This window comes from Oenanthe melanoleuca, chromosome 23, assembly GCF_029582105.1.
Source record: "Oenanthe melanoleuca isolate GR-GAL-2019-014 chromosome 23, OMel1.0, whole genome shotgun sequence".
Lineage (NCBI taxonomy): Eukaryota > Metazoa > Chordata > Aves > Passeriformes > Muscicapidae > Oenanthe > Oenanthe melanoleuca.
In genome coordinates, this window is record NC_079356.1 from 5911593 (window position 1) to 5933126 (window position 21534).

The window sequence follows — 21534 nt, forward strand, 5'->3', positions numbered from 1 at the left end:
TTTCTCAATGAATCGGCGCGGGAGGGGCTGTGTGGCCTTATCAGGATCACCCAAAGAGGATAAACAGAGTCATTAGCCCAGGCTGTACCATGGCACCAAGGCCCTACAGAGCAGGTGTCGCTGCCAGGGTTCACAGACAAACACAGGGCACTCGTCTGGGCCCGCCGTTCAATGGCCCCAGCCCGGCCTTGGGAAGAGCAACCTGGAAGTTGTGTTATCAGCGGCTGTTTGCCTGGCCTTGATCAGGAGCCTCTTGTTGTGGTGGAGGAAGAGGAGCCCGGTGAACAAGTAAGTGGTGATGGGTGCAGGGGTCGTGTCTCTCGGAGGAAACACTGGGAAAGGGAAAATGCTCCTGTCTGCAGGATGAGAGAAAAGTTAAGGGGAAAAGGCCAAAATTCTCCTATTTTCCCAACGGAAAGGGACCCGGAGGTGCTGGCTGACAGCCAAAGCGGGCAATGACTGTTCAGGTGGCACTGCTGAGGCAACCCAACCCCGGGACCGGTTCTGGGCCCCTCACTGCAAACCAGACATGGAGCATGTCCAGGGGAGGGCTGAGGGAGCGGGCGGGGGCTCAGCCGGAGCACAGGAGGCGGGGGGGGCGCTTCTCGCCCGTCAGGCGTTTCTCGCCCCCCGCTCCTACCGGGCCCGGGACCCCGCACGGCCCATCGCCATAGCAACCCCGCCGCGCCCCGCCCCTTCCACCGAGACTGACAGCTCGAGCGGCCAATCAGCGGGGAGAGCGGCGGGGGGCCGCGCTGCAATTGGCGGGCGGGGCGGGGCCGCGCGCGCGCGCTGGTTCCGGTTCCGGTAGCGGCGGCGGCCCGGTGCGGGAGCGGCGGCGCGATGGGGCTGAGCGCGGAGGAGGCGGCGGAGCAGGAGGATCGCTTCGACGGGATGCTGCTCGCCATGGCCCAGCAGCACCAGGGCGGCGTGCGCGAGGTAGCGCCGCCGGGAGCGGCAGCGGGAGGGCGGGGCGGGAGCGGCGGAGCGAGCGGGGAGCGGCGCGGCCTGCGCGGGCCCCGCCCCGGCACGTGGAGCCGGGGCCGCACGTGCGCTGCTCCGAGCGGCCAGAACGCTCGTTAATTAATGCGGTGTTAATGAGGCGCCCTGAGCCCCCCGGGCTGAAGCACCGAACTGCACCCGTCACCCTCCCGGCACAAGCCCCTGATTCCCGGCCGTGATCGCGGGATCCCCTCGTGCTCGGGGATCTGATCCCGCCCTGATCCTGTTAAAAATGAGAAACAAAAGTCTCGATATTTAGCACAACTTCGATTGGTATATTTTATATAGACACAGCAAGCAGCGCTGAGGAAAACGTGAGGGGTCACCGCCCGCTCCACGCTGCCACCCAACTTCGTTTGCAGCTTCTTTTTTATAGTCTGGTTTTCCTTGTAGTCATCAATAATTGTTATTTTTTGTTGTAGTAATTCTGTAAGGTAAGCAATGGTGGTCAAAGAAACTACCAAACTACCGTAGGACAGCTCTTGGGACAATTGGTCATGTAAACACCTGGTCTTGGTAGATAGAAAACAGGAGAAGTAGGAAGTCTGATCTTTAGGAGATGGAAAGGAAAGGAAAGGAAAGGAAAGGAAAGGAAAGGAAAGGAAAGGAAAGGAAATCTGATTCTGCAAAAAAACCTTTCAGACTATGGAAAACCCTTTTTTTCTTCTTTTACAAACTGGTATACACAATATTTATAACAGGGGGATTTAAACAGAGTGGGTTTAATAATATATTTCCCTTTATCTAAGTCCATGTTCTTTTCTTATTTTAAGTATTCTGGTTTATACAAACTCCAAAACTTCTGTGATTAACACGAATCATTTATCACAATCCCACCATGGGCCCTCTTGCTGGGGGCTCTGGGATCCAGGCACTGACCTGCAGCAGGGCTGGAGGGTGTGGGAACATCCCACTCACACCCCACTCAGCAATAATTTATAAAAAATGGTCCCGTGACTGCCCCTTGTGTTGTGGCAAAACCTCTGCCAGAAACCCCCACGGGACAGGATTCCTGGGAAATGAAGATCAGCCGAGTTCAGGGAGAATATGGGTGTCCAGAGGGCTTTTGGAGGTGCTGGTTCATTCATTGGTGATCCCTGGCAGCTGTAAAAATAAGGAATTTATACATATATATATATATATATATATATATATATATATATATATAAATATATATATATATATATATATATATACATGAGATATAGGTATGTATGCATGCCTCTACCCTCTCCTTGTTCCCCAGCTTGTGAACACCTTCTTCAGCTTCCTGAGGAGGAAGACGGATTTCTTCACTGGGGGAGAGGAGGGAGTAGCAGAGAAGGTAAAAAATTGAACGTTCAGGCCTTTAACCCTTCTCCCTTCCATCCCACCCGGGTCTGGGCCAGGCCAAGGGTCCCCTGCTTAAGCAGCTCCCGGCATCTGGGTGCACAGCAGCTCCTGAGGGAAGGAAAGCAGAGCTGCCCCTGTCAGAGGTGAGGAACACACAATTCCCTGCTCAGGTGGTCCCTCAGTGCAGATTTCTTGCCAGGCTCTGGCCAAAGGCTAGTTTGGAAAGTAAAGCTGCCAGACACACTGACTTAGCAGTGACACAGCAGTGATAACCCCACGTTACCTTGTTTGTTAGCTCAGGAAAAGCACAAAGTCCATGGCTCTGCACATGCAGCTGGGCTGGGGAGCCTGGATACTGCTCCCCTCTCCTGCTGGGAGCCCTTGCTGAAACTGGAGGGGCTTTAGGGTCCTTTCAACCTGAAATCTCTGAAAGGAAGAAAGGTGAACCCTGCTGTTGTTTTACTTAGAATAGAGAGCAACTCTCCCCCGTTCCTGGAGGCTGTGTGATCCCACCTGAGTGGCAATTCAGAGGTGCCTGGCTGCTGTCCTGGCAAATCTGTGCCTGTGAAAGAAAGGGCTTGTGACCCTGGGTGGTGGCATCTGTCAGAATGCTTTATGGGCTCCTGGAAAAGCGCTCTGACTCCATGGGAACCACAACAAATGGAGAGGAATCTGCTTCCCCAGTGCTGCCTAGCCTTTGGCATAAAAGAGAAAGGAGAGAGTGGGAAAGTCTCTGCATCTTTTGGGTGCCATTTCAGCAGGCTGTGGTGTGGAGTGAGGGAGGTATGGACATGGACAAGGCCAGGCAGTGAAGATAAGTTTCCTCACGATGGATCATGGGGTTGAGAACAGGCAGGGACATCCTGGGGGATGCACACCTTGCTTTCTGCACTCCAGGAGACACTGAGTAAACAATCCTTGCTGGTAAAGCAAAGCAGAAATAAAATACTCAGTGCTTGCTTACAAACTGCAGTTTGCTTGGAAAAGGTTCAGGATTTCCCTCCCACTCTGAGACTCCTGGGATGTATATAAATAAATTTCTCCCTTCAAATTCCTTTCTGAGAATCTCTCTATTGTTTTCTGGGGCAGACCTGAGCTCACCTACGTGCTGCTGTGCACAGCACCTCTGCCCTTATCGACCCTGGGGCAATTCTCTGGCTCCCTGCCTGTGTACTCAGCTTTCCCACTGAGCATGCAGACCTTGCCATCAGAGACCTTGGGATTTTGCCTCCCAGAGTCACAACAACCTCTGGAGAAAAAGATTTATGGAGGAGCTCACCCCTCAGTGTGAAAACACAGGGGTGTTTTGAGATTTTCTCCTCTAAATCATTGCACTGAGGCTCCATCTGGAGAAAAGCCCAGGCATGGGAAAGGTCAGAAGGAGGTAAAAAAGCTGGATCTGGTGTGTGCAGCTATCCTGGAGGTGGGGAGCAGCTTCAGGTGAATGGTTGGACATGAACTCGTCCTGCTGGAATTGCACAAAGGACAAAATAGACAGAGGATTTTAATTTCACTGTTATCTCCTGGAACCACACTCCCTGTAATTAGGAAGGACTACACTTAAATATTTAAAATTTTCCTCCCTTTTCACTTCCTCCCCTGCTTTTTGAATTGAAGAATCTCTAGATTTTCACTCAAAAAGACTGAGTGAAGACGAAGGGAAAACTCCCGACGTCTGTCACTGCACAGATGTCATTGTGCTGCTCAGGAGTGCGGGCTGGCTAGGGTTGGGGTTGGCTTTGGCTTTGGCGTTGGCATTGGGGTTGGGGTTTGGTGTTGGGATTGGGTTTGGGGGTGGGGCTGGCTTTGGGATTGGGTTGGGGCTGGGTTTGGGATTGGCGCTGGGGCTGGGGCTGGGTTTGGGGTTGGGATTGGGGTTGGGGTTTTGGGGTTGGAATTGGGGTTGGGGTTGGGGCTGGGTTTGGGATTGGCGCTGGGGCTGGGTTTGGGGTTGGGGTTTGGGGTTGGAATTGGGGTTGGGGTTAGGTTTGCGGTTGGGGCTGGATTTGGGGTTGGGATTGGCTTTGGGGTGATGGTGTTCTCTCTCCCCTCAGCTGATCACAGAGGCCTTCAGCCACCACAACAAGCTGGCCCAGAAAGAGCGCAAGGAGAAGAAGGCGCGGCTGGAGGCGGAGCGGCGTGAGAAGGCCGAGCGTGCAGCTCGCCTGGCCAGGGACAGGGACAGGACCAGGGACTCACAGCAGGCCAGCGAGCCACGCATCAAGGAGCTCACAGACGAGGAGGCAGAGAGGCTGCAGCTGGAGATCGACCAGGTGAGAGCCCTGCCAGGTGTGTGCAGGGGCAGCTCTGTCCTCCCTGGGGCTCTTGGGGCTGGGAGGGCTCAGCTTTGTTCTTGGTCCCAGTGGGAGCACAAAGGGAGCCTTCCCCTTGGCCTCATCCCTGAAACTTTCCTGAAGGCTGGAAATTCAAAGTGGGATTCAGTGAGTGATGCTCTCCAGCTGGGGCTGAAGGGCTGAGGCCATCTAGTGCCAGCTCAGGAGGTGACACAGTGCCAGCCCTTCCCTGAGTTTGTTCCTGCTCTGCTCTTTTCCAACAGAAGAAAGAGGCACAAGGGCAGGGCAATGGTGTCCCAGTGAAACCCTCAGAGGAGGAAGGTGAATCTTCAGATTCCAACAAACAGGTAAAACTTGTCTGGAGACACTCTAGAATCATCAATCTAGGTTGGAAGGGACCTTAAAGCTCATCCCGTTCCACCCTCTGCCATGACACCTTCCACTACAGCAGTTTGCTCCAAGCCCTGTCCAAAATACACACTCTGAAAATACAAATTAGAAACTTTGCCTTTAACGGTACACAACTCCTAAATGTGCCAATACAGAGGGCTTCTGGGTTTCTTTCTTGTAGCAATGTTTTACCAGAAGCAGCCATTAATTATGTAGCTAAATTTAAGTGGATATAAAATAAAAACAATAAAAAGTAAAAAACAACTGACCTGCAATCCTTATAAAACCTAAAAACTGTTGTTACAATGGAAACTGGAAAAACTTCTTTCTTCACACTTGACTTGCTTAGGGAACAGATGATGAAGAGGAAGATGAGAAGGATAAAGGAAAACTTAAACCCAACTCTGGCAATGGAGCTGACCTTCCAAATTATAGATGGACACAGACTCTTTCAGAATTGGATGTAAGTAGTGCTCAGATCAGGGTCTGAGGAATCTGAGACAGGGAATAAGAGCAGGGGCTGCTAAGAGATGAAGCCAGTTCCCTGTGTCTGGAAGTTTGATTGTTTCAAGAGATGGGAGAGAGCTTGGTAACTCAGTAAAACTCCCAGGAGCTGCAGTTAGCCAATTTTGGTCTTGGTTTCACCAGGCATTAAAATCTGCTTCCCTTTTTCTGGTCCCTTCCTTCCACCTCCTGCTCGCTCAGTACCGCAGGGAGGAGTCCCAGAGTCCTTCTCTGCCTGGCCCTGCTGAAAGCAAGGCTTGAACAGCTACATGGGAGGGTAAGCAGGGATTTCCCTGGGCTGCTCCTCACATCTGCTCCTTTCTGCTGCAGCTGGCTGTCCCCTTCAAGGTGAGCTTCAGGCTGAAGGGCAAGGACGTGGTGGTTGACATCCAGCGACGGCGCCTCAAGGTCGGCCTGAAGGGCTACCCTCCTGTCATTGAGGGGGAGCTCTTCAATGAGGTCAAGGTGGAGGAGAGCTCCTGGCTCATTGAGGATGGCAAAACAGTCACTGTGCACCTGGAGAAGGTAAAGCAGGCTGGGCTGGGCAGGGTTCAGGCTGGGCTGCCTCTCCTGGGCTCAGTTCTTACCATGGCTGGTCTGGGTACAGTGGCAGTGGTCCTGCTGCCAGTGGGGTATTTCAGTTCCCCCATCTTCAGCCTCATTTTATGTTGTTCCAGGATATCCAGTGTATTTCTCAGCAGTTCAGGAAAAGCTGGAGGGAAATCAGTCATTTCAGTGTTGTCCTTTAGTATGTTTTGACATCTGTTAGTGACACGAAAATCCAGGGACAGACCTCCTTGTGTCCCTCCTTGTGTCCCCTCTGGGCCTCTCCAGGTGGTTTGTTCTAATCCCATTTATGTCATGCCAAACAGGACATCTGACATTCTCTCAGATCTCCCAGCTGTAAAAATTCAGGATGCCTAAAGTAGTTTGAAACAAAAATACCCTTTATCTATGTTCAGATTTTACTGGTACTTAGAAAACTGTTTGAGTCCTTTTTTTTTTTTTTTTTTTTTTTTTTCCCCTGTGGTTGAGACTTAAAAATCCTAGAACAATTCCAAAAAAGATAAACTTGTTTTTGCTCCTTCATCCTCTAGATCAACAAAATGGAATGGTGGAACAAACTGGTCTCCACAGACCCAGAAATCAACACCAAGAAAATTAATCCAGAGAATTCAAAGGTGAGAATTGTTCTGTTTTATGGGATGGAGCCTGCTTAGAAATGACTTCAGTTGAGGCCAGAGTTGTTCCAATCTGGATCTTGCTTTCAGTTGTCAGACCTGGACAGCGAAACTCGCAGCATGGTGGAGAAGATGATGTATGACCAGAGACAGAAATCCATGGGCCTGCCCACCTCTGATGAGCAGAAGAAGCAGGATATTTTGAAAAAGTGGGTACAGCTTATTCCTTTGCCTTCGCAGGCACCTTCTCCCCTTCCTGTCTGGCACAAATAAGGGCACAGAGAGTAGCTTGGCCTTCAATCCCAGCCATGCTCACAGCTGCACAGTCACTGGGTTTTGGCTAACCACCAGTGTCTGTAAAAGCCTGTGGGGGCAGAAAGCCTGTGGGAAAATGTGGGAATGGCCCAGCTCTGGAAGTGTTGATTACAACAATTGAAATCTGCTGATTTCAAGTGCAAAAGGCACGTTCAGAGCTGGAGGTGCCATCCCTGCTGACCTTTACATGGTTTTGATTGGTGTGTAATCTCCCTCGGTAGCCAGCTCATCACCCCTCCCTTCCTCCCTCCACTTGCCCAGACAGTTGTCCCCAAGCCACTTTTATGGCTTTATTGCCCTGTTTGGCAAAAATGCACTGTGGCAGGGAAGTGATTCCTGGAGCTTCCAAGGCCGTTTGGGAAGGTGTGGAGGCAATTCTGGGTCACAGCTTCTTCAGCAAGTGCAGCCCCACACTTTATCTCTGGGTGAAGGATTGCTGGGGCTGACCTGACTCCTTGCTTCCTCTGGCTTTATCTGTAGTGCCAGAAGCTTCTCTGTGCAGCTGCTGGTGTTTGCCAGAGCAGAGAGCAGGCTTCCCAGGTGGTCAGTGGGGTGGGAAGCACCCTCTGCCCCTGGGATGCCACATGCAGGGCACCTCGCTGGCAGGGTCACTTGTTTGGTGCCCTGGAAATTTGGCTGGCAAAGGAGGGAGAGGAAGTTTAGACTTTGTCCAGGGCAAAGGAGATCAGTGACACCCATGAGGGTGCTGATGTCAGTGCAGCTCTCCTGGCTGCCAAACCAGGATGTGATCCTCACAGCAGGGGTGGCCCTGGAAGTGCAAAGTGGAAACACTGTGGGGGCGTTCCAGGGGAAGCCCTGAGATGGGAACACAGAGACCAAGCTGCCCTTACTTGCACGTTGTGTGTGTCCCCACATTGCAGGGCTGTGCTCTGTGTGCCCTGGGGAGCAGAGGAGAGGAGCCTCTGTGTGCCCTGGGCACTCCTGAGCACAGAGTACTGCCCTTAGAACCTCCCCATGTAACACCTGAGTCCAGGCAGTCTCTGCAGGGGTCCTGTCCGTGGCAGGGGCTTGGAACAAGATGATCTGTAGAGTCTCTTCCAACCCACAGCATTCTGTAATTCCCTCTGCTGGGATTGCAGTACATTTGGAATCAGATTCCTCTGGTCATGTCCTCCCTGAGTTGTTACTATGAGAGCACAGGTGATGTTCCCCATTTTCCCAGTAAAGCTGTCAGGCTGGAGCTCCAGCCCCAATCTGCCTTCACATCTCCCCTGTGCCCCACAGCCGTGCTGTGGCTGCTACGTGTCCAGCCCAGAGTTCGAGTGAAGGGCGTGTCCTTGATCGTTAACAGCTCCTCTGTGTCTGGACTTGCTGACCTGCTGGGCTGGCAGGAATGCTGCTCCCACTGACCCCAGGAAAAGGTGTTTGTAGGGAAAGTGCAGAGAATGTGTTCCAAGGAGCTCAGCAGAGCCTCCCTGCTCTGGAGGGTGTGGGGTTGCAGCAGAGCTCCAGAGTGCAGGAAGCAGAAACCCTTCCCTCCCCGAACAGGCTCCTGCTGACCCACCCAAACTCCTGTCTTTGTTTTCCTTGCAGGTTCATGGAACAGCACCCAGAAATGGACTTTTCAAAGGCTAAATTTAACTGAGCTGTCCCCTTTTCCCTCCCCTCTTTCAGCCAGCCCATTGAATGGGGCAGGATATGTATGGTTGGATATTCTCACCTTGGGCAAGTAAAACTTCAGCATCCCCCACCCGAGCTTGCTGTGGAGGCACCTGCAGGGAGTCACCTCAGTGTCCTGTGGAGCAGCAGGCAGGGCCCAAGAGCAGTTCCAGACAGAGCCATCAGCCACAATTCCCAAAGGGCAGTGAGGAGAGAAGGAGGGCTTAGAGCAAAAAGGGTGTTGGGGCTGAGAGGGCCAGACCTGAGAGGTTTTGGGGTAAATCCTTGAGGTATTGCTTCACTTCCCTGGGCTGCTCAGAGCTGCTCATCTGCTCTTTGCCAATGGCATAGGTACTCCTGAGTTCTGCTCCCTCCTGCTCTCCTGTGAAAACAAGGTCAGTTGATTTTGTAAAGTAAATCTTTCTGCCTTCTTGGGAAGGGAAAGCAGCAGCTGGAAAGCACAGCTACTGCAGTGGAGACAGACCCTGCTGCTGCTGTTGGTGCCAGAAGTGGGACAGCTGGAGCACTGCAGGGCTTCCAGCACAGCTGGAGAGGGCAGCCTGCTGTCCTGGGGCAAGGAGAGGAGGTGGGGGGCTCTGGGGATGCTGTTGTTGGTGGGAGTGTCCCTGCCTCTTCTCCAAGAGCCTCCCTCCCTGCTGGGTGAGCTCCTGCTGACGAGTGGCATCACTCTGCATGTTCATATCTCTGTTAAAACTGCAGTGCAACATAAAGGAAAACAAGTGGAATATCTCAGAGTGTGTGGCTTCTCTGGTGGAAGGATCTGGGCAGGGGATGCTGTGATCTCTGCAGTGCCTGTGGGTCCCTCTGAGGGTCTCTGCCTCCCCAGGAAGAGGCAGTGGGAGCTGTACCTTGCTCAGGACACAGATGGACCCTTAGGGTGGCTCCTGCAGGCTCTGTTTCCCCAGAGCAGCCCTGACCACAGCAGGGGGCCAGGAAATCCTGGGCTCTATCCCAGATCCCTGATGCTGTGGCTCTTCCCTCTGCCTCCAACACACATTTCCACCTCCTCCCTGAGGGATGGGCACGAACGGCTGGAAATCCTGTCTGGGCAAAGTCCAGCCTGGCACAGCACCTGGCCTGGTGGGGTTGTGTTTTGAGCTGCAGAGCACTCAGAGTGCTTTGCATGAAGTGTTTCAGTTTTACAGGGTCCTGGGGTTAAAAAGCACACCCCACCCAGCAGCAGAGCAGTGACCTTGAGGGTGAGCAAGGACCCAGATGGGGGCAGCTGCCCCTGGAGTGCTCTGGCCTGTCTGTTTTACAGATCACCTACACTTCACCCTACACACACCTGCATCCACCCCACACACAAAGCCTGACCCTGCTTTGGGCCTGAAAAAAGAGCAGCATCTCCTGTTTTCATAAAACAAGCTGAACCAAGCTGGATTTGAAGGTTTTAGCCCCAGAATGAGCTGCCTGCCTGTGTGCCCTGAGCCCTGGTTTGTGGACAGGTGAGCAGGGGGGGCTGAGCTGCTCTGGGGTGTGTGATGAGCTTCACCCCAGCTCTGTCAGTGCTGCAGGTGCTGCAGCTGCAGCAGAACCTGCATCCTGCCACCTGCCCCACCTCAGGGACAGGCACAGGCAGGCACCAGGCCAGCCACAAACCAGCACAGTCCAGGTACTACCCCAAGCCCAGCCTGTGGCTTTGTTCTTGCCCTGTTTCCTGCTCTGCCCTGATCCCCCAGCAGAGCCCTGAGCCTGGCCTGGCAGCTGCTGGCTCTGGGGGCACAGGGGGAGCTGCAGTCCCTGCTATTTGGGAGAACAGAGCCCCTCAGGGTTCCCAGGATCCCAGGGCTCTGCTGTCCCCAGTGGGGTCCTGGCTGCTGTGAGCCAGGGCAGGGTTTGGGTAACACCCAGGAAATCCCAGATCTGTTTCTGGTGGCAGCTGAGAGAAGGCAGAAAAGGCAGCACAGGACCCCCAGGGAAGCTGGGGGAGGGTTTTTGGGAGGAAGGAGTGTGGCTGGGAGAACAGGGCCATGCCTGTGGCCTGACCCCAGCAGCAGGAGAACGCCCCAGCCGTGTTTGTGAACCCTGGCTGATCCCAGAGCTGCCCCTGGACTTTGGCTCCTGGGCCAGCGGAACAGAAGGTGTTTCACCGCTGGCCTTGTCCCCTGCAAACACCCCTGGCCACCACTTTCCCCAGGCCAACTGGAACTGGGAGCAGGTTCCCCTGGGATAAACCCTGCTGGCTCCAAGCTCAGGGAATGCAAATCCCCCCCAGTCTGGGTCCCTGGAGAGCACAGTGTGGCAGGAGTGTGGCCTTGTCCTTGTGCCCAAGGCAGGGGAACGCTGAGCACCACAGGAGTGCTGGGATCAAACCATGCAAACACCCAAACATCCCATGTGCCCAGCAGAGCAGGGAGGGACAGGGACAGGGCACCAAGGCCCTTTTGCCTGTCCTTACCTGTGTCAGCTCACCTGCAGAAGCTGTGCTGCCACCAGCTGGAGGCAGAGCTCAGAGCTCCTCCCCACCTCCTGTAAAAGCAAGGCCTTTGCAGGCACAGCAGGCTCTGCAGAGAGCTTTTTTTCTTAAGGGTAACATTTACCCCACTTATTTGGTTTTTTTTTTTCCTTAACAGCAGCTCCTGGTTTAGCTTTTATTAATGAATATTGCAGCTCAGAGCATTTGGGAAATATCCCAGACTGCAGGACTGCTCTGGGAAGAGCAATGGAACAGCAAAAGCCCAAGGAAGGGAACAGGAGCAGCAAGTATTGGATGTTTCTGTGTAGTTTTAGGAGGAGCCTCAGCTGCTCTGTTACTGCAAGGGCCAGGCTGTGAGGAATTAGGATCCATCCATCTGCTTCCTGGTGCCTAAGTCACACTGAAATAAATAATTCAGCAGCTCAGGGTGTGGATGTGGAGAGGAATTTCTTTAACATTCCCTGCAGAGCTCCTGAGCTCCCTTAACTTGGTGCCAGGGGCAGTGAGGAGCTGGGCAGGACAGGGATCCCTCTGAGGTCACAGCACAGCAAGGACCCACACAGGGAGAGTCTCTGGAGACCCTCCTGGCAAAACCAAGCCAAATACAACCAAACAGGAAAAGCCAAGTGCTGAGTCAGGCTCCCAGAAGGAAGCACCTGTGGTCAGGTAAAGGCTCTCGTGTTTGGGAGATCTCCACTTGGGCAACCCAGCCAGATCCCTCAGCAGAACACTCAGCAATAATGCTCAGAGCAAAACCCACTCCAGCAAAAGCCAAGACAGCTCCAGCCACAGCAAACAACTTCCTGCAGACAAAAACCCCGTGGGTTCATTCCTTGTGAGAAGGAAACCCAGGCAGCAAACTGCAAAGGGAAGCTGCTGAACACAACACCCAGCTGGTCTGAGGGCTCCAGACACAAAAACATCCCCAGAGACCCTTCCCAGCAGAGAGAAGGCAGCATTTAGCTGCTCATGGCTCTGAAATCCTCCCAGGAAACACATCCTGTGCCCCAGAGCAACCCCCCCAGCACCTGGCAGGAATGGAGCCCTGCAGGTCACCCTGAAATTGCTCTGAAATTGGGAAGTGCAGAACTGGTCCTTCCAGTCCCTGGGTCAGAGGCTGGGCCTCCATCCCCAAGCTGATCCTGCACAGCAAACCCCACATTTGCTGCCACCAGCTGGTGACATCACAGGGACAACATGGAAATCCTGCCCCAGGCTCAGCTTTCCCAGCAGCACCGCCCAGGGAAGGCCCAGGTTTCCCTGCAAGTCAGCAAAACCTCCCCAGAGGCTCCTTCACCTGCATCCAGACACCAGCCTGGCACTGGGGATCCCCTGGAGCTACCAAATGGATGAAAATCTCTGTCCATCTGGGACAGGCACAGCAGGAATCAACCCTCACCCCAGCATCCCCAGGCTGGAGAAAACAGGAATGTAAAAGTCACAGCACAGGTAAAGAGCACAACTTTTACTTTATAAAAAAAGACCAAACCAGGACATTTAAGGCAAATGAGTGCAAAAGAATCCCATAAGACACCACAGGTGAACCAGCTCAGGGACCATCGAGCTGACAGTCTTTCTTAGTGAGTTTCTGGGGGGCTTGGGGTCTTTTTGTTAGTTTAATCCACACACACTCACTCTTCACACCCAGACTAGACACTAAAAATGTGTATTTGCTCCTTGCAAGTCCAGCTCACTCCTTGTCTCCAAAGCACAGCCCACAGAGCTGTGTCAGTGTGAGCCATGTGAACCTCAGCACACAGCTTGGAGCAAACTCGTCCAAATAATGTACAAACCCCTGAGAAGCAGGAGCCAAGCAGGTCCCTCAGGATGGGCAGCACTGGGAATGAGATGACCTCACACAGCTCCCCTGGGAGTCCCAGCCTGGCCTTGCTTCAAGACTTTTCCTTGTATAAACTCGATTTCTCATAAACCAACAGCTTTAAACACAAAGCAGGGAGGGGAAGCCAAATCCAAGGCTCAGTCTCTCCCCTTTATTTTCAAAATATCTCTGTCAATATCTTCAGGTGTGGTCTCAGTAATGCCCCTGATTTCTGGAAGCACACTCTGAAAAAAGCCAGTGGTTTACAAAACCAGGCTCTAACAGGGACTGGAACTGGAATTTCAAAGGGTTTTGGCCTTTTAAAGAAGCCTGAGTGCTTGTGAGAGGAATTAAACACTTCGTCCCTGCCCAAACCTCTGAAGAGCAACCACAGGCTGTAAAATAAAGGCACATTTCAGTTCAATTAAGGCACATTTCAGTCCAACTGAGGCACATTCCAGTCCAACTGAGGCACAAAACCACGGTCCACACCAAAACCTGGGGCCTATCTGGGCTTCCCTCTCCCCAAAATCCAGTGGGTGTGTTTATCCTAGGGCTAGAGAATTCAATGAAGTGTTTTCTGCTCATGTCCAAGGGCACCCCAATCTCCAAGCAAGTCCCATGGCTTGCTGTGTTTACTCTGTGACAAACAACCAAACAGTGGCAACAGCACAGATGCAGCTTCCTCCTGCTGCAGCCCTCAAGGCCACCTGGCACCGTGCCCTGGGGACAGCAGTGCCCATCTCCTGCCTCCCCCTGCCACAGGGAGGAGCTGGGTGCCAGCAGTGCCCCCCAAACCCTCTGCAGGCACTCTCAGGACCCTTTCCTTTCCTAGCAAACAACTTGGAAGGGATTTTCCAGCAGAACAGTCAAACAGCTCTGAACCACAAAGTTAGGAGTGAGTCAGGTGTTTCCCTCCTGCTCCAGGCTCTGCCAGGAGGGCTGGGCAGGGGAGGGAGGCAGAGCTGCTGCTGGCAGGTCCCAGTGTGTGCTCCCCAGGACTCCCAGCAGGCTGGCAGAGCTGATCCCCAGGCAGGGGCAGCCCAGGACTGGCACTGTCCCAGCAGATGAGCCAAGAGGCCACAAATTAAATGAACCCCACAAACCTGAACCTCACAAGGCAGCAGGAGGTGACAGCGAGGGCCAGCAGGGAAAGGCAGATCTGGCTACTGAAAACACCATGGGCAGAAGATTTTGGGGTTGTGAGACCAACACAGGCACTTTACATAGAGATTTGGGTCCCTCCAGAGCGGGATCTCAGCCTGCACCTCAGCACCAGCACAGACACCACACTGTTACTCCCCATCCAGGTTCACTCAGGCAGTGCCAGGAAACAGGAACTGCACCTCAAAGCAGGGAAAGGGCTGAGCCAGACTGAAGCTGCTGGAGCTAGATGTGATTTACAGAATCACAGAGGCACAATGATCTGCCACTTCCTTGTCCATCTTCTCCTCCCTGGGCACACATTCCACCTCCCAAGTTCATTAGCTCTGCAGTTTGCTTCCTTGATTGTCCAAAAAAACCAAAACATCCAGTGAAATTCCGACAGCAGGAGGCATCTGGCTTCAGGGTAGACTGGGAAAAAGAAAATCAAATGTGGCACAGCACACTCCACATGGCAAGATTGGGATGCAGCAGAGCCTGGGATGCCTCCCTGCTGCTCAGGTCATTTAACAGTACACCTGGAGCAGAGGAGCCCCAGAGGAGTCAGTCTCTGTGTCCTGGAAAGAGGAATCTCTGCTGGTTGGAGAGCCTGGGGGGGAGAGAGAACAGCCATGAGCCAGGGCAGGCACAGCAGCCTGGCAGTGGGGAAGGAGCTGCCACAAAAGCCTTTGTGTACCATGAGGGAGGAGAAAGGCACACAAAGCCATGGCAGGAACAGCCCTGTCCCAGGACAGAACTGCTGGGCAGGAGGAAACTTGTCCTCCCAGCCCTGGGCTGCTCCTTGGGAGGATCAGGGCTCAGGGCACTGTCACTCCTGCTGCTTCCCTTTTGCACAGCTCCTTTGGCTCCCAGTCTCACCCAGCTGTGACCTCTGGCAGTCACACCCCAAATACAGCCCCAAACTTTGTCAGAGAGACCGGAAGCTCTCAGGGCAGCTCCTGTGCAAGGACCGGGATTGCCAGCGATGGATTTCACCCCTTTTCAGAAAGATCCACCAACCCAGGGAGTGTCTTGAGTTCCATCACTCCCAAAGCCCAGGAGGACTGAGGGGAGCCTGAGGAGCAGGGTCAGCTCAGCCTCTGAGGAGGGTGGGGACATGGCACAGGGGAGGCTCAGGGTGGGGACATGGCAGAGGTGAGGCACAGGGTAAGCACATGGCACAGGGGATATGGCACCGTAAGGACACCGTAAGGACATGGCACAGGGGAGGCTCAGGGTAAGCACATGGCTCAGGGGAGGCTCAGGGGAGGCCCAGGTGAGCACATGGCACAGGGGAGGCTCAGGATGAGGCCCAGGTGAGCACATGGCACAGGGGAGGCTCAGGATGAGGCCCAGGTGAGCACATGGCACAGGGGAGGCTCAGGATGAGGCCCAGGGGAGCACATGGCACAGGGGAGGCTCAGGGTAAGCACATGGTCCAGGGGAGGCCCAGGGGAGGCCCAGGGGAGCACATGGCACAGGGGAGGCACAGGGGAGGCCCAGGTAAGCACATGGCACAGGGGAGGCCCAGGATGAGGCCCAGAGGAGCACATGGCTCAGGATGAGGCCCAGAGGAGCACAAGGCTCAGGGGAGGCTCAGGATAAGGCCCAGGGGAGCACATGGCACAGGGGAGGCCCAGGGTGAGCACATGGCACAGGGGAAGCTCAGGGTAAGCACATGGCACAGGGGAGGCCCAGGGGAGGCTCAGGTGAGCACATGGCTCAGGGGAGGCCCAGGGGAGCACATGGCACAGGGGAGGCCCAGGGGAGGCTCAGGTGAGCACATGGCACAGGGGAAGCTCAGGGTAAGCACATGGAACAGGGGAGGCCCAGGGGAGGCTCAGGGGAGCACATGGCGCAGGATGAGGCCCAGGGGAGCACATGGCACCATTACCTGCGCTGCTGTGCCGCCTCATGTTCCTGGCCATCACATCTGCTGGCGTCTCCTCCGATATCTGCACAGCCAGCTCTGCAAGGACAAGCAAGAGGGCCTGAGACAGTGAGGGATAAGGTGAAGGATGACTCAGCACCAGGGATCCCTGGCAGGGAGCAGCCTCAGGGAATAGGAGAGGCACAGGCTGATTCCTCCCATTGCTTCCGCCACTGGCCAGGCACTGTGAGCTGAGAGTCCCGAAATGCCAGCAGCAGCCTCTGCTAATCTGGGAAGCACAACACCCACACAGCTCCCTCTGCTGCTGCTGGATATGTCCTTGCCCCCCACACTCAGCTTTTCAAGGTTCTTCTGGAACAAACTCTGTTATAACCTGCTCTGGAGCTCAGACATGTGAGGCTGCTCCCACAGGCAGGAAGAAGCAGGAGGCCCTGGTGCTGAGGAACAGCCCTTCCCTCCCTGTGCAGGGATATCCACTGTGTGGGGGAGGCTCTGAGGACACTGCCACTGCAGCCTAAGGCTGGCACTAATCAGGCAGCACATGGGACAGAGCCAGCTGAGTAACTGGACATCCTCTGGCACAAGCAGCTCGTCTGGTCCTACCAGTTCAGTTTGACTCACGGATTTTCTGCCTCCCTTGGATGAGCACAGGCAGCAGCAGCAGCACAAACCCTTCTACTGCTCAGCACAAACCTCATGGGCAAGGAACGACAAGCCAAGGAAAGCCACAGCACAGGGAGGGTGAGACACAGAGCTTCCACTGACACAGCAGCAGAGCAGAGCATCTTCCAGCCCCACAGCCCTGACAGCACAGCTCTCCTGCCGCCCCAGGCCCCCATACCGTCCTGGCTGGTCAGCATGGACTCCAGCATGGTCTCGTTGCCGCTGTCGGGCGCGGCGCCGCGCGAGCGCTCGCGGCTGCAGAGGGGCGGCCGCGCGCGGCTCTTGCGGGTGCTGATACGGATGATGCCCCGCACCAGGCGGCACTCAGCATCCTGCTCGTCCAGGTTGTAGTCCTGCGTGATGCTGTTGATCAGGTCCGAGATCTTGTTGGTCTTCTCCAAGAAGACGGTGTCCGAGGTGCACTTGGCCAGCTCGTCGATCTGGTGCACGCTGAACAGCTCCGTCAGCTTCTTGAAGATGAGCACGTCGATCTGGCGGCTGGACATGGAGCCGTTCAGCTCGCTGATGTCCACGTCCGACTCGTGGAAGGAGTAATACTCCTCCGAGCTCCTGTGGCTGCTGGGCACGGCGGGCTTCTCCATGCTGTTCCTGAAGGGCTTCTCCAGCAGCTCCTTGCAGCAGGAGTCAGACTCCAGGTGGTGATTGGGGCTTCTGTTTGGATAGACAGGGATGCCCTTCAGCTTCACGTCTGGGTAACTGAAACTGCTGCCCATGCTGGACTTTTTGATCTGGTTGCCGTTCTTCTCAGCAGGAGAGGAGCTGCTGGGGCTGTTTGGCAGCCGCCCGTTGTAGTCTCCGTTCTTCCCATCGTCCGTGGAGGTCTCGGCGGGCCCCGGGTAGGGAACACAGACACTGCAGTCCTGGAAGCAGCCCCCACACGTCACTATGCAGCAGAAAACAGCCTTGTACGTGTTCCAGGCCTGAGCCAGGGCAGAGCAGCAGAAGTTCTGGTTCGGGGCAGCCTCAGCCGTGCCGGAGATGAAGGTGATGGTCTCTGCCTCTCGGCCGTTGGAGTCCTTGAGCTCGGCCCTGCGTCCCTTCCTGTCCCTCATCTGCTGCGCCCGGCTGCGGCCACCCTTGGGCTGGGGCGAGGAGCCCCCCAGCACATCCAGGCTGACACCTGTGTCCCTGCTGGAGCCCCCCAGGACGCCCAGGCTGAGCTCCGTGTCCCTGTTTGCCCGGGCCCGCAGTGGCACGGCCTCCTGGCACGGCTGCTCGGGGGGCAGGCGGCTCCTCCTGCCCAGCATGGCTCAGCTCTCGGGCACCTGCAGGACAGGGAGGGCTCAGATCAGAGCAGCCCACCCAACACAGGCCCACCCCCAGCATTTCCATGGTTTTACAGGGATATTTTGCATCAGAACTCGCTGTAGCGGTTTTGTTTTGCCAGTTCGAAATTTTAACTTTAAATGGTATAAAGAAAAACTTTATTACTAGAAACTATAAGGAAAAAAAACCAAACAAACTCAGAATAAAACTTTAAAATACTCCTCCTCCCCCTACACACTTCTTGTCTAGTACAAGAGAGACTGCCCAGGTCTCAACAGATAAAGATTTCAGAAATCTTTACAAACCACCACACTCACGCTGTTCTCGCTCAGAGCTGCACTACAGGGCTCCCCCACCACCCAAGGTCTGCTGCTGCCTTTGGGTAGATGCTCAAACCAGGGGAGAGATGCTTTGAAAGGGCTATTTTCAGACATCAAAATCCCTGTAACCTTCAGAAGAGTTTCCCCCCCGCAGCTGGAAGAGAAGTCAGCTCCAGAGCAATAAAGGAGCAGCACAGCTGGAGGTGGAGCCAGGGAAGGGCTCCAAAGGGAAAGTATCTTTTTTTAAACAACTTCCCTTTGTCTTGCATTCCTTAGGATTAGGCTGGGCCCTGACAGCACTTATCCATTTCCAAACACATGTGCCCAGGAGGAGATGACAAGCAATCCATCATTATGCAAGCTGCCAATTCCAACTCCACGTTATTTGCTGCTATTTCAATTTGGAGGATTTAGCAATGACAGCATTGCCAACACTAATGATTTTTGCCAGTCATGCTAAGGTCGGGTGATGTCAAAGAATTCCCCATGAAAACCTGATGTCTTCATCTGGATTAAGGAAAAGATCTTACCAAAGAGTGACAAGCACGTGAATGCTCCCTATTTTTAATCTTTTTGTTATTTTTGCTATTAAGCTGAGCACGGGGCGACGTGAGCAAAGTCAGGTCAGGGCTGTCACTCCACTCCTACTGCTCTGCCTTTATCCCAGCCTGTGGTGGGTCCCAAAATTCTCCATGGTTTCCAGGCTTCTTGGCTAACACTGCTTTCACCTCCAAGAGAGCCTTTTAAATACTAATTAGGGTAATTAATAAGCAGTGAGAGCCCAGCCACAGTTTAAGTGTTTTAGGGCTGTCCTTGTTGCTTTGCTATAGACTTTCTATAGGGCACCTCAAGCATGAATAAATAAATCTGTCAGACTTTGTTAGAACTCTGACTCTTTTCCCCTGGTTTTTAAACCAATAGTCACATTTTCTCCACAAAGGAACAGGCCCAGACTGAAAGTCAGGCAGTTACAGCACACCACTACTTTCCAGGAATATTTTGGCTCTGTTACCTTATGAAAATTCATCCCAGGAGCTCCCTTTGCACATTCCTGGGCAATATACAAAATAAAAACCCCAGATGCTCCAATTTCAGTGCTGAGCACTGAGCAGGCAGAGCTCCCTCACCTCAGCATCACTGCAGAGTTTTGATTGCTTTCACTTCAGAATAAGTTGGGTTTTTTTCCCCTCAACTTCCTCATTTTTGTAATGTACTTCAAAATTTAAAAACAGACTGAAAAAACCCATAAAATGAAATCAAAACACTTGAGCTGAACTGCTCACTGGGATGTTTCTTTTCATTCCAAGGCCTCACTGAGAGACTCAACATCTGCATTGGACAGCAACACTCCTTTATACAACAACAGACAATATTCTATAATTTCAGAGCATCTGGGGCAGAGAGGAGCATTATCTCAGCTCTGAGGAAAGGACCTGGAGGCACAGGTGTCAGAGACACCTCTGGGCTCGCCCACTCCCATCACAGCTCACATTTCTGGGAAATGTGAACATGGAAAAGCCCCTCAAGAGCACAGGCAGGACACAGCTCCTCGATCCAGCAGCTTCCTCAGGACAGGAACAGACTGAACCAAACCCCTCAGCCAGAAATAAATGCTCAGAGCAAAATGCACATCCAGGTGTTACTCACACGGTGGCTGGGAGCTTCCTCTGCTCTGACACAGGCACCAGGAGTGACTGGAGAAGATCCCCTAGGGAGCCTCAGCATCTGCTCCAGAGCAGCCAGGAAGGATCCACAAAGGGTTTGCAGGACTCAGGGTTAGCCAGGGTCTAAGATCTTCATTGTTCAGAGGGAGGGATTTCCTTGGAAAGTTTTAAAAAGCTCAGTTAAGTTGTGAATCTCCTGAACAATGTCACATCCACTGCCCATAACCACACTGCTGGTGGTGTTGGCAGCTAGGGAACATCTCCTAAACTCAGCAGACAGGATTCACTCTCTGAGCTCTGTGGAAGCACCCACAGCTGTGAGGAGTCCTAAGGAGCCTGGCCAGGAGCTGCAATCACCTGTTGAGCTCCTGTTCCCATCTGCTCTGCAGGGATGGAGGTCCTGACCCAAAGCAAATGTGGGTCCACATCCCCCCTGTGCACCCCAGGATCCAGCAGCTTCTTTCCCTCTCAGCTATTTGGGATACAAACAACCTGGCCAAGGAGCTGCCTCTTGCCAAAGGCTCCCCTGTGTCCCAAACACCCACCCTGACAACCAGGGCTCCAGCACGGGGCAGGCAGACAAAGTTTGGCTCTTCTCCCTCCTAAATGAAAGGGAAGGAAAAATGGAGACCCAGCTGGGCACCAAACAGAGCCCCCTCTGCCTTCCCTGGGCCCCCACCATGTCCTCCAGATGGGGATTTCTGGGGAGAGGAGAAGCTGGCAGCAGGAACGGCAGGGAACAGAACCATCCCAGCCTGTCCTGCCCTGCACAGGATCCCACCGCGCCCCCTCTATGGCAGCCAGAGCTGAGCCCAGGGAGAGCCGAGAGCTCCGAGAGGCACCAGCCTTCCCCAGGGCCAGCGGGGGCAGGGCCCGGGGCGGCGGGAGGGGACAGAACGAGGACAGAGCCGGAACAATGAGGGGACACGGGGACAGAGCGGGGACAGGGGGACAGTGAGGGGACACGGGGACAGTGCAGGGACAGAGCGGGGACACAGAGCACAGTGCGGAACACGGACACAGAGCGGGGACACAGCGGGGACAGTGAGGGGACACAGAGCGGGGACAGTGTGGGACACGGGCACAGCCGGTGGCGGGGCCGGGGGTGTCCCCGGCCGGGGCTCACGGGGGTCCCGGTGCCGGGGGAATCCCGGGTGAGGATGACGGACGTGCCCTCCCCCTCCCCTCTCCCTCCCTCCCTCCCTGCCGGTCGCGGCCTGCGGCTCCCCCGGGCCGGGCCGGGTCGGGCTGGGCCGGGCCGGGCCGGGCCGGGCCAGGAAGCGCCGGGCGGAGGGGTCGGGGTCGGAGCCGGGCCCGGGGCTGATGCCGGTCCCGGGGTCGGGGCCGGGGTCCCGCCGCACCGGGCCGGGCCGGGCTCTCGTTACCTGCCAGCCGGGAGCGCGTCCGGCCCCGCCTCACCTGGGCCAGGTGCGCCACGTGACCCCGACGGGCTGCGCCGAGGGACAGCAGAGCGCGATGGGCGAAGCGGCTCCGAGCCGGAGCCGGGTATGGACCGGGAACTGACCCGGGCATAGAACCGAGAACGGACCGGGAACTGACCCGGGCACAGACCGGGCACAGAGCCGGGAACGGACCGGGAACGGACCCGGACATAGAACCGGGAACGGACTGGGAACTGATCCGGGCATAGAACCGGGCACAGAGCCAG

General features: G+C 54.8%; 2 protein-coding genes across 4 annotated transcripts; one reads left to right on the forward strand and one right to left on the reverse strand.

The window, feature by feature from the left end:
- The first annotated feature begins 171 nt into the window (after window positions 1–171).
- NUDC (nuclear distribution C, dynein complex regulator) lies at window positions 172–9384 on the forward strand. 2 transcript variants are annotated; one of them, XM_056509123.1, is made up of 9 exons: window positions 172–288; window positions 2249–2326; window positions 4389–4607; window positions 4892–4975; window positions 5368–5481; window positions 5853–6047; window positions 6620–6703; window positions 6794–6912; window positions 8573–9384. In XM_056509123.1, exons 1-9 carry the CDS (start codon window positions 172–174, stop codon window positions 8622–8624), a joined length of 1062 nt encoding a protein of 353 aa, XP_056365098.1. In that variant the 3' UTR covers window positions 8625–9384. The 2 variants fall into 2 exon arrangements, with proteins under 2 accessions (XP_056365098.1, XP_056365099.1); XM_056509124.1 differs by lacking the exon at window positions 172–288 and adding an exon at window positions 765–939.
- Window positions 9385–12523: 3139 nt separating this feature from the next.
- Window positions 12524–21310, reverse strand: KDF1 (keratinocyte differentiation factor 1). Of its 2 annotated transcripts, XM_056509117.1 has the most exons (5): window positions 21251–21310; window positions 19849–20021; window positions 16773–17880; window positions 15935–16009; window positions 12524–14650 (listed from the first exon to the last, which is right to left on the reverse strand). In XM_056509117.1, the coding sequence occupies exons 3-5, from the start codon at window positions 17860–17862 to the stop codon at window positions 14568–14570; spliced, it is 1248 nt and encodes a 415-aa protein (XP_056365092.1). In that variant the 5' UTR covers window positions 17863–17880; window positions 19849–20021; window positions 21251–21310; the 3' UTR covers window positions 12524–14567. The 2 variants fall into 2 exon arrangements, with proteins under 2 accessions (XP_056365092.1, XP_056365093.1); XM_056509118.1 differs by lacking the exon at window positions 21251–21310 and having other exon boundaries at window positions 19849–20821.
- Window positions 21311–21534: the final 224 nt, after the last annotated feature.

What these genes read in the sequence shown, in the direction of transcription:
- NUDC (XM_056509123.1), top strand. Translation starts at nt 172, where the DNA reads ATGGCCCCAGCCCGGCCTTGGGAAGAGCAACCTGGAAGTTGTGTTATC. An exon ending in CTTCAGATTCCAACAAACAG is followed by an intron (nt 4,976 to 5,367) that starts GTAAAACTTGTC and finishes TGACTTGCTTAG; the next exon opens with GGAACAGATGATGAAGAGGA. An exon ending in TTAATCCAGAGAATTCAAAG is followed by an intron (nt 6,704 to 6,793) that starts GTGAGAATTGTT and finishes TCTTGCTTTCAG; the next exon opens with TTGTCAGACCTGGACAGCGA.
- KDF1 (XM_056509117.1), bottom strand. Translation starts at nt 17,862, where the DNA reads ATGCTGGGCAGGAGGAGCCGCCTGCCCCCCGAGCAGCCGTGCCAGGAG. An exon ending in CATGCTGACCAGCCAGGACG is followed by an intron (nt 16,010 to 16,772) that starts GTATGGGGGCCT and finishes TTGTCCTTGCAG; the next exon opens with AGCTGGCTGTGCAGATATCG. An exon ending in GAGGCGGCACAGCAGCGCAG is followed by an intron (nt 14,651 to 15,934) that starts GTAATGGTGCCA and finishes TCTCCCCCCCAG; the next exon opens with GCTCTCCAACCAGCAGAGAT.